General features: G+C 39.6%; 1 protein-coding gene across 1 annotated transcript; it reads right to left on the bottom strand.

The window, feature by feature from the left end:
* Positions 1-208: 208 nt before the first annotated feature.
* On the bottom strand, positions 209-9,222 carry LOC139297311 (TLE family member 5-like). The gene is made up of 7 exons (XM_070919931.1): positions 8,878-9,222; positions 6,323-6,420; positions 5,681-5,744; positions 5,364-5,408; positions 5,222-5,284; positions 4,967-5,041; positions 209-3,836 (listed from the first exon to the last, which is right to left on the bottom strand). Exons 1-7 carry the CDS (start codon positions 8,902-8,904, stop codon positions 3,597-3,599), a joined length of 612 nt encoding a protein of 203 aa, XP_070776032.1. The 5' UTR covers positions 8,905-9,222; the 3' UTR covers positions 209-3,596.
* Positions 9,223-11,823: the final 2,601 nt, after the last annotated feature.

Here is an 11,823-nt window from a genome sequence, read left to right as displayed (position 1 = left end):
ATGTGGAGTACCAAACCTCATACCGCAAATGATTTCATCGAGCTGCAGAGGAGTTGACTAACAAACTAAAAATGTTTTATCAGGCTCACAAAAGCTACATTTCAACGAGCTGCAATGAGCCAGTGTTGAAGCGATCTGATGCCCTTTTAATGTCGCATTTTTGTCCTTCGGATCGCGTCAGTCTTACCAACCAAAGACAAATGGCCACTCTCAATCACATCTTTTATTTGTAAGGCACCAGAGAAGCTTCCTTACTGCTAAAAGGTTGATTCATTCTCATTAGAGTACACAGTTGCTTGTTTACATCTTTGTTGTTGTTGTTTTTTTTGCCCCAGGTATCTTAAAATGAGACTGTGTTCATAAACACATTAAACTGGTTTTTGTTTGCACAAAAAAAAAAAAAAAAAAAAAAGATAAAACATTTACAAACCTAGAAAACAATGTTAAGTGTTACTGCCTACTGAGAGAATGGGAGATAAAACAGGAAAAAAACGACATGGTATACAACATTGTGCCTCTCTTAACTGTAGGCTTGTAATGCACACATACAACACCAAATCTTCCATGATACACACACGTTAAAAAGCAGCTTTGAAACATACAAAAATGCTTTAAAAAATATGTATATTGATATATTCATATGTATACAAATTGGCCCTTCACAGCAAAAACAAACACACATACCATTCATATGTCTGAGTTTTGCCAAAAGAGGTTTTCTACAGAGACTGACGTCAGTATAAAGAGTGCAAATGATCTGTTCTCGCGCTCGCTATATTAAGGTCAAATCTCCGGGGAGGGAAAGTCTTCAGCTCCCCAACACTAGCACGGACAGGAAGAAGAAAAAAAGCAAAAAAAGAGCACTGAGCCACAACTTAAGTGCTTTTCAAATTAAAATAAAAAGGAAAGGTTTAAGCTCTGATCTCTGACGTGCTCAGACGTTAAAAAGGTGGGTTGTCAAAGCTCTGGACAGCACTCACATTACAGGGGAATAACAGCCGACGCCTGCAGTGAACTGATGCTCGGCACACAGTCGGGAAATGAAGACGAGAAGAGAACAGCAGCGGCAATAAGGTGAACACAGCAGACCTGGACCTCTTTAGACTCTTCATACTAATGATCAATGAGAGAGCACTGCTGCCCCCTGCTGCCTTAAATATGAACAGTTCTATCTCTCAACCACACACCTCAAATCTGAGCCCCAAATCCAGTATGAACGATATACTAACCTTTATAGTTTATTGTTGTTGCAGTTAAAGAAATCAACATACTTAACAGTTTTATAGTTTATACTAATGATACAACACTCGCTCTATTGGAGGTCAATTAAACTGCCACTTTAGAAAGACACTCCCATTTAAACTTAACAAAAAGAACATTAAAATGTTTTTCCAAAAATTGCTTTCTGGGCTGTTTCACCATTATCTACCATTAGCTTAAATTGTTTCCAGCTGTGTGCAGTAGCTCCTCCATTTCCTTTGTGCATTGCATTGTGGGACAATAGAGTCCATCAACAGCACACTCAAAAAAAAAAAATCAAGTTTTTTTTGCCTGCATACTGACTGTTTTGAGCATATTTATAAAAAAATAAAAATAAAAAGACTGAACAGAGTGAACACACTACATACTCAAAACCTGCTCAGTCTAAGAGCCGGGTTATGACACTAGTTGATAACTAGTTTGAATGACGTGTCATCCGACCGCGTCAGAAGGCAAAAGTGTTTGTAGTGGTTTCAAAACGGCCACACTTTAAAAGTGGGGTGAAATCTGGATTTGAATTTGGATTACAGTGCACATTTTCAGACAGTTTTGCACTCGTTTGTCCACATGGAAAGTGACAGAGCTGGAAGGAGAAGTTCAAGTCCAATCGCTGTATTAAATGAGTGTGAATGTGGGATTCACAGTTTTGGAAACTTATAGAAATTGTCAGACGCAGCGCCTACGATGTCTGAAAAGTGTTGGGTGGAGAAGCACCAACAAGCACTTCTGATGAAGTATCTTGACACCTATAGTGGATTTCAAATCCATACTACATACAAAATCTAAAAAGGTTTTTGTATGAGTGTTCCAGACATCTATATCACCATCTATGTCTCCATATTTTTCAGTGGTTCCAATAATTAAAGTTGTGAGGTGAGTTTTTTTGCAACAGGACACAATAATTTGGAGCACAAATTCTGACTGTGAGACTGATGTTTAAATATGTTGTTTTCTGAAAGAACAGAGCTTTAGCAACGCACCCCGGACACATTCTTCATTAAAGAAAATTGGAAAATAAAAAAAAGGGGCAAGAGCTTCCCCCGACAGTCACACACAAGTTAAACAACACAGGAAAAGACAGGTGCTTGATACAGTCTCAGTATAAACTGAAGTGTGCTAACTTCCAGAAATACAGTACATGTATGTATTTACGACCGTCTGGTTCTTAAGTTTAAATCCTTTTCAAGTTTGTCTTGGTCAGTTAAAGAGTGGACCAGGAAGGGGCAGGAGCAGGGGGGGTGAGGAAGATATAAAAGGTGCTTTAAGAAAAAAAATAAAGTTAAATTAAACAAGTGTTTTCTTCTTTCCGATCACATTCGCTCGAACACACACAGACACATTTTGAATGTCTAATTTGCCTGTCTTTAACTTCACGAAAACAACATGTCAAAATAAAGTCAATTTTTTTTCAGAGCTTAAATTCTTGTCATTTAAAGACGAGTCATGGTCCATGCCATGTAGCGTGCATAGCAGCAGCTAGGCCTATGAAACACAAATTAACCCGCAGTATGGGTATACTACCATTTGTACAAACTATAGGTTTTTAATGTAATGTAATGTAATCCCATTTATTTTGGGGATTGAGGTACACAGCTAAGGTAACGCATCCAGTGGTATGGTCGTATGAAGAAAGAAAAAATGGTTAAAAGACGCATCAGTTTATGTTTGAAGGGTTTGAATGCACCTGACAAGTGAAACGTCCCTTTAAAAACATCATTTAATATCAGACTAAGATTCAATTTGGCTCCAAGTAAATAAATGAATGGTATTAATGTCCAAACAGCTCCAGTGATGGAGCTATTGTACGTCATGAGAGGAGGGAACGGACTTATAGGGAACTGCTTACTGTGACTGGCAGACAGGGGCCAGGAGGAAACAATCAGAGGGATTGTAGCAACAGATCTGATAACAAAAAGAAGTAAGAAATATAAACCTGCGAGAGGCAGATCCGCGTAAGGGACACTGCTGTTAGCTTTCATCCTCGGCTCTCACTCCAAATGGGAAAACATTTATCTTGGTTAAGCCTAACAACAGTGGCTTACACTAAAAAAAAGCATCTATTTAAAGTCTAGAAGCCTGAACTGAGTCTATTACCACTAAATAATAAGAACATTTAACTCTCACTCTCAGCCATTCAGCAGTTTCGTTCTCTGCACATCCAAAAGTGTCTGCCCTGCCTTCTCTGCTTGTCATCATCCCTGCAGTTACTCTTCTACATCAACACTCAGCAGACAGGCAGCCAGACTTACATCAATCTCCATTTACAGTTACAGTTTTACCTTTCTTTTTGTCGACACTTCACACCCCCCCTCCCTAATCTTGTTGTTGTGTCTGAACTAGTCTGACTTGTCCCCGTCGTCTCCTCGGGGCGCTCTCTCTGCAGCTTCCCGGGCCTTGTCCTCCTTCACCGCCTGGGCCTGGCCGTGGGAATAGTTGGCCAGGATGGAGGAGAGGGAGAGCAGGCCGGAGCTGGAGGAGACGGCGGGCAGGGTGGGAGGGGTGAGTCCCAGGGGCAGCGGGGTCACAGGCAGGGCCAAGCCCTGGAGCTGGGACAGGTGTTGGACCTGGAGCTGTTGCTGAAAACACACACAAGGTACAAACACTTTGAGTTCATAAGTTAGAGCTTCTGCTTTGTAATAATGCAGCACAATACTCTTTATTTAGTGCCTATTTCTATCAACATGAATTTCCTTACTTTGCATGTCTTGTAATATGTGCTTCTGTGTTGCATGTTTTAATCAGTACCCGACGATGAAGTATGAGGATGTCCTATGCATATATGATGTTTTTTCACGAACATTTTTTCACAAATGATTTTCATTATTGCTCTGCATGCTTACAAACTATTATGATAAATTATTTATATTATTTTTTAGCCTTTTGGCTAACTCTGGCTAGTCAAGCAATGTTTATTAATGGGCACTGTCCTTGTTAAATACACCAATAAATAAATAAATAATACTGAGTACATACACATACAGAAATGTAACATGATGTTGGTGTAGCATGGACTATGGATTGTGATGGGTGATATCTTTGTGACCACCCCTGTAAATCTGACAGAACCTGAAGGGATGAATCATCTCTACATCGTGTTTCAGGATATGTTTGGCATTAAGTCCTCGTCACAACAAAAAGTGACACATTGAAGTTTATCCATAAAATAGGTGGCGCAAGAAAAGAAGGTGAAGTAATGACGGCTCACAGGGTGAGCTGGTGAACTATTGTAGCTGTTGAGCTACCGGTTAGCCAGTCACGAACATACTAGAGCTACTCAGTCATAATAGCAATGCTAGCTAGCTAGCTTGTTAACTGTCAGCTAAAAATTATAGTAAATTACCATTCAGTAATTTTCACATTTCAACAAGATCCTTTTCACATTATAAAATATATATTTTTCATGTTATGACATTTTTATCACTAATTATTCTGTTTAAACAATAAACTTGTGTTTTTATAACATTACTTTATCTTGTCAGGAAACATTCTTATTACACAAAATTAACTTATCTCATTAAAACATGATCATTAAAAAAATGATAAAAAGATCCACTCAATACATGAAGAGTCATTGTAATCTATTGGCTAGAAAAATGGACAATGACTGGTTTACATACGGTTTGATTTAGTTTTATTTCATACTTGGGATGAGACACGATTCATCCATCATCTAAACCCACTTTCAGGGAGAAAAGCCTTCACTCACCCGTATGATGGAGTTCATCTCGGGGGGCGTGACTTGCTTGGCTCTCTCTATGGCGCCCATGACTTGCTGTTGATGCTGAAACAAAAGACAACACATGGTGATCTAAGAGCATTAACATAGCTGGAAAACCTTAAGCACAAGAGACGACAAGTGACGAGACTGTAGAAGAGTCGGTCGCTTCACATTTACTAGTTGTTTATAGGATTAAAATAGACGGAGGTCGTAACATATTTGTGAACACGCCAGCTTCATTACCTCTTGTGACAGGTAAGGCAGCACCTGAGCACAGATGCCATTCAGTCTCTTCACTATTTCAGCCTGAAAAGAAAAGAAAACGTCAGCAAACTACCACATCTGGGCTACTGAAAGAAAGATCGTTACAGGAGGCAGTGATTACCTGTTTGTGCATTTCAATGTTCAGCCCGTAGGACATTTCATAGTACTACAAAACAAAAAGGGAGAAAAAGACAAACATCATAATCAACTGCAGCGATAGATTTGTCATGTGATCTGTAATTGATCACTGTCTACCAGAGAAGCTTTAAAAGCATATATCCGTCGCTGATCATGTGATAAGTGAAGCTGAGGTAGCCACTAAGTGTTGTCCGCTCATAAATTTATGATTATGTACGACACTATGTGCAACACTGAGTGACTTTGGTTGGTACATTACAGGAGATCAGATAAAGATAAAACACCTAATGCAACACTTACCATGATATAGTGACGCTGCATCTCTGACTTTTCAGACGCCAGTTTATCACACTCCAACTTCAAACTGGGTATAAAAAGAACATAAATATTAAAACACTGAAAGGCAAACATATGCAACTGTTCTGTCAAGGAATCGTTTAGGCTTTATACTAAACTAAGCGGATTGCTTCTTGCAGGCTCTAGCTTCATATTTTGAATACAGACATGAGAGTGGCATCGATCCTCTCATCTACGTCTCAGCAAACAAGCAAAGGAGTGTATTTCCCAAAATGCTGAACTATTCGTTTAAGTGTCATTATGCTATGTTGCGTCTCATAATACTGGTAAATAAAATGCTAATGAATTTTATGTGTTCGATTAGAGAAGCATTTAGGGCTGGGAGGCAACAACATGGTTGTTGTTTTTTTAAGCCAATAAATAGCCAACATATTCCTAGCCATGGCAAATACAGACACATGATTGTAGTGCAAATGCAAAACGTGCTAAATCTTAAAACGTATCTATGTTAAGGCAGTCGACAGGCTAATCAGAAAGATGTATTAAGCATCACACTCCCAGAAAACGACAAAAATTGAGCTCTAAGATGAGATGTTTCAAACTGAAATTATATTAAGTGTGCGTATGGTTGTGTTGGCTGCATACCTGTGGTACTGTGCTTGGAGGAACTGGAACTCATCCTTGATGCGGTCACAGGAGTCAGAAGTGGTGAACTTGAGAGGTTGACTGGACTGAGAGGATGCCTGCGAAACACAACAACATGATCCATTTTTTAATAAAATTCACACAGGGGCCTAAATTACATTCACAAAGAGCCCCGCATCCAAACAAGACATGTTCCCTCTCACTGTAGGCTGCTCCAGGTGCAGACCCTCAGTCTGAAACCACACTTTGGATTCAACCTTCACTTAACCACCTCCCAACCAGTCCAGAAATAAAAGGAATTAGAAATGTCCTTTGCAGATACTGGTTCCATTGGTGTATATGTCTGTGTCCTGCCGCTGAAAAATGTGTGTCTTTCAATGAATGTGTGCTTGGGTTTGTTTAAGCACAGTAGTTTGACCTCTGAGATTAACCCTTTGAGAGGATAGCTAAAATGAAGGTCAGACTAAACAAGGCTTCGTGTCTGAGCTTGAGTGTACAATGCAAAGTGAGATAAGGACGCAGACAGTATGTTTAACTCGACAAATTGATATGCAACATCTGCCGGCTCAACTCTTTCAGGACCACGGTGATTGAGGAAATGTGTTTACAGAAGATTAAAATGTGCCCATGCTGACCATATGTGAGAGGTATTTAGAGGCTGCATTAGAAGTCTGGATATGTATAGACTAAACTTAAACCACCAGTCCAAAGCTGTAATCCAGGGTTTATCTAATGCCCTAAACCTCATTGCTCTCTAAATAAGTGGCGCAAGGGCAAGAGGTTTCCAGTGGGATTATGAGACTGAACAGAGAGAATGGACTCACCCGGTTACACAGGGGTCAAAACTCTGCATCCAAAATGCACAGTGTTTTATACACTGCATTTCTCTGCTATAATTGTAAATCAGTATCTTTGGGTTTTAAGATGTTGGTCAGACAAAGCAAGTTATTTGAAGACGTCACCCTGTGACCGGAATATTTCACTATTTCCTGAACTGAAAGATTAATTGATTTATCATAAAAATAACTGACAAATCCGTCATGTTCACAAGGCACTGAAAGATTCCTGTAAATGTCTCGTTGTTTCTTCAGGAGGATCTTTGATACAGACTTGCCTCAGAAACAGGAACAGCAGTCACATGTTGAAACTAACCAACAAGAATATATATGTGCTTTTTTAAAAACAAATATTTGACATGCGACTTTATATGATCGTGAGACACCACTGTGGGAGTGTTTGCGGTGGTGCTTTGGTTTATGGTCTGTGTTATTTTGCTTGTGCAGCGCTTCCCTCACCTGTGGTTCGCAGAGGTCATTTCCTGCTCTGCGTGTTTGCTGCTTAACGCAGTTTGTCTGCCATTAGTTGGTCACAAAATTCTTACATTGTTATGGTAAACATATCAAAATAGGAATAGGGCTGCAACCAATGATTATTTTCATTATAGATTGATCTGCTGCTTATTTCCTCAAGCAATCAGTTGGTCAATAAAATGACAGAGAATAGTGAGAAATTCCCATAACAATGTCTCAGCGCACAAGTTGCCATACTTAAACTGATTGTTTTGTCTCATCAATGGTCCAAAACCCAAAGATATTCAGTTTACCATCACGTAGGACAAAGAAAACCAGCATAGTCACATCTGAGAAGCTGGAACTAGTGAATTTTAGCCTCTTTGCTTGAAAAATGACTGATTAGCTGGCAAACTGCTGTAACATGATCCATTATTGTTGGAAAGTTTCCAGTGGTGCTTCAATTAAGGCCTTTTTCAAAAAGTGTCTATTTTAGTGTGCACCTCTTTGAAAAGCTAATTTTCTTCACTTGTTGGTTGTTGATGGTGACTACTTAATGTAGATAGTTTGCCATTAGTTGGTCATGTCTTCTTGGACTGTTATAGTAAACATATTGAATGATTTACCAGCTTCTTTTTTTGGGCCTCGAGGAGCAGTTGTTTGTCTCATTTTGCTTTAAATTCACCAGTTACAATGCTGTTTCACTGAGCTCTTTAATAGCTGACAAAGGAAATTAATTTGCCCAACATTTGCAGAAGCCTTTGTAAATTTAATTCAATTTTTCAGAGGTAAAATCTGTTCCCTTCCCTTTGTCCAAACGTTTTTTTTTTTTTTTTTTATCAAAGTCAACTGTTTATACATTTGCTGCACCCTTATATTTACGCTATTTGGTTTGTTGACAGTAGAAACAGTGAATTAAGCTAACCAACGCAGAATAACTTCCTCTCATGGACTCAACCATCAACTTAAATTAGCTGTTTTGACTAACAGCTAGCTAGCGACAGACTGTGTTTGCAGCCAAATACAACTAAGCAAGTGTTATAGCTAGTGTGTAGATTCATTTCAAGATTTAAGCTGCCCTATCTCCTCAACTATAACGGTGCAAACGTCGTGAGGAGGTGTACAGAGGTCTGGCATTGTGAGACGAGCTGTCAGCAACCTGCAGCCAGCAGAGCTAGTATCAGCTGTCGGCTGCTAGCTAGCATTAGCTCAGCTCGCTTAGTTGTTTTAGTTTCCTACTGGGACAAGTTCAACTAGCCAACTTACCGAGTGCCTTGATTGAGGAAACATCATGTCAGCAGTGTGTTTCGCCGTGTTTCCTTGTTCTAATCGAATTACCAGGCTAGCTGGCTAAGCTAACAGGTCCCCAGATATTATTAAATGATTGGAGACGCTATTCGCACTTTGTACTCTGTCATCGTTTAAAATAACGTTAGCTAGCGTCAAAGCAGCAGGAGCCGAAGATCGTCGTCTGGTCTTTGCGGTCAGAAAAACCGCTGCCTCCGAGGATGAGTCGGCTAACAAAAAGAAAACGGTCTTCAAAGGAACATTAGGTTTTTTTTTTTTTTGGAATAACGTTAACGTTACACCTCCCCGGGGAAACCCTGGATGTTGACACATGAGCCCCCGACTTTCCTCTGCTTTGAAGAGAAGAGCAGCATCACCCGGAAATCAAACCGAGCAGCGGAGGAGCGGGCGCCCCGTGTGACACAGAGCTGAACTGAACCGCTCATCGCAGCTGCCAGGACAGGCCGGGGCGAGAGCTTCTGGGGCCCTAAAGCTGAGTCAACCGGGCTAATCAGGTACCCCAAATGGGCCCCTAAAAGTCCCAGGTTCACCGTGCATCTATTGTGTTTTGTAATTTGTGAGGAACTTTGCACCACTGAAGTTCTCTATCAACTAAGGTGGCACAACCTAAAGTTGTAGCCATGTGTAGTAATGGAGCTTCAAGACCTTAATTATTTTACTTAATGTTATATTCACATGCTGCACAATTTTACTTTGAAGCTGTGTTAAATCCAGTTACCACAAACTGACAGACACACAGTAAACCTTGGGTATTATTCTTGTGTGTAGTCTGCTGTTAGCACTGTACTGAATGGGAACTTGAAGGGGACAGGATAAATATGTAATGCACAGAAGATGGGAGGTCAATAGCAGGCCAACAGCAAATTTGCGTCCTGGGCCCCCCTAACAAATTAATCAAATCCTGATGCAAATGCAAAGAAACCATTAAATATAATTTAACATTTAACCTCAATCAAAGAAAGAAAAAGCAGAAAACAAAAGAAAAAAGACATTTAAAACCCTGGTGTGTATATATTTATTGGTCCTATACTATCTTTCAGAATTTGCTGATCGTTTTGGTTTATAGAAAATGAGACAACTGCAGTTTGTGTTGTTCTTGGCCCTTCATTGCCCTTCAATGCCCCATGTGGCGTTTGTTGGGGCTGGGGGGCATCTGTGTGCATTACTGCCTTTATTATACTACCACTAAGAATTGTCAGAAATCTTAAAATCCCTTTTTTTTTTTTTTAGATCCAGATCCAGCTGACAGCCAGGAGCTTGGAGAGTAACAAAATACTGCACCCCCAGCTTTTGTTTTTGGGTATTATTACTAAATCAGAAACACGGTTTACATTTTAAATTAATTTGGCCCCCGGTGGCAGTTTGATTTGCTTACAATGGTCAGCTCTACTGCAGCCACAATATACTACTATGACATAAAGAGAAAACAATAAGATAACCAACCAAGGGCCCCAGCAGCAGCATTTAAAGGCAAGATAATCCGAACACAGTCCTGCCTACAGCCTTGAAAAATGCAGCTACATCAGGACAACCAGACCCTGAAGGATATTTTATGAATTAAATAAATGAAATTAGATATTAAGTGGCCGCACAGGAGCAAGGGAATCTTATTGGAAAAATCACGTCATCAGAAAAACAACAAGAATACTATATGCTCCCATTAGAAGTAGTTTGTTAGATTTGAAACAATTTCCTTGAAAATCACAATACGGACACAAAAATCATGAAACCCACTCAGCACACACACCATGAGCAAGTATAGGAACAAATTTATTTCAATTTAAAACAGATACCTTGTCATTATGTTTCTCTCTTAGAAGGCGGCAATGATCATAAGTCATGTTCATGTTTGAATGAGGATCAGGCAACAGTGGTTGAAACAAATACATGAAACACATAAAAAAATATGGCAAGAGTTATGTAAATCAATAATCGATAATAACCAACTGATTGAACCCTCTTCATTAAAGGCTCTGCTTCAATGAAAACATCAAAGCCCTCACTTCCAACACAAAATAAACAGCACATGCAATTATAATTACAGTTTCTTAAAAAACAGCAGATTATCTTTTAAATCTTCAATCTTAAATACAGAATAAAGTCTTTGTGTGTACTTAATCATCTATCCTTTTAGTCTCCGGTGTGTTTTATTTAAAAAGGGGGACCATCTCAGGTGGTGGTCCTTTGATGATGACCACAGCGTTGGCACTTAGAGAGAGCCTGGCTCTAGAGAGAGTGGGGTTGGCACACTCAGTATAATACATAATTTACATTTGGTTTACATACAAAATAAAGAAAAGAAAAAAAAACAGCATTTTTATACACCACTACACAATTGACCTTCAGGTTTCATTGGAGTGAGGAAAAATAAATCAAGTGGTCCTAAATAATAGTGTTCTGGTAATGTTTTCTTATAATACAGGAAATGAAAAACACAAAAAAGAAAAGGGAATAAGATTTAAGTTTTGAATATGCACTGACTCCATGCTGATGTCCAGAAGATAAGTTTGATTCCACATATTCCAACAACAAGCCCACAGGAAGGGACGTCACACAACCACCGCCACCCAAAAAGGCCACAGAGCAAAGCTCTGACAACCATTACGGGCCAGCAACGCCATCTTTCATTATTCAAGGCAATGAAAGGCAATAAATACGAGTGTGTTGTAGTGAAAAACCAATCCAGTCTTTCCACTGGTCATTGCTCGAAACAGACAAGGAGATTTAAGTGTCCTACAGACTGCCCTTCCCTCTTTCCAGCTCATATATGAGATTAAATGTGTCAAAAACACACTGTGCAACACTGGGCTGCTCACACACACTACCAAAACCCACACCAACAGCCAGTCAGCCCGTCACCATGTGCCGGAGTTGTAGTGTCAAGTCTAATAATACAACTTGGTT

Source organism: Enoplosus armatus, chromosome 15 (genome assembly GCF_043641665.1).
Source record: "Enoplosus armatus isolate fEnoArm2 chromosome 15, fEnoArm2.hap1, whole genome shotgun sequence".
Classification (NCBI taxonomy): domain Eukaryota; kingdom Metazoa; phylum Chordata; class Actinopteri; order Centrarchiformes; family Enoplosidae; genus Enoplosus; species Enoplosus armatus.
This window is presented reverse-complemented; position numbering and strand designations above follow the sequence as displayed.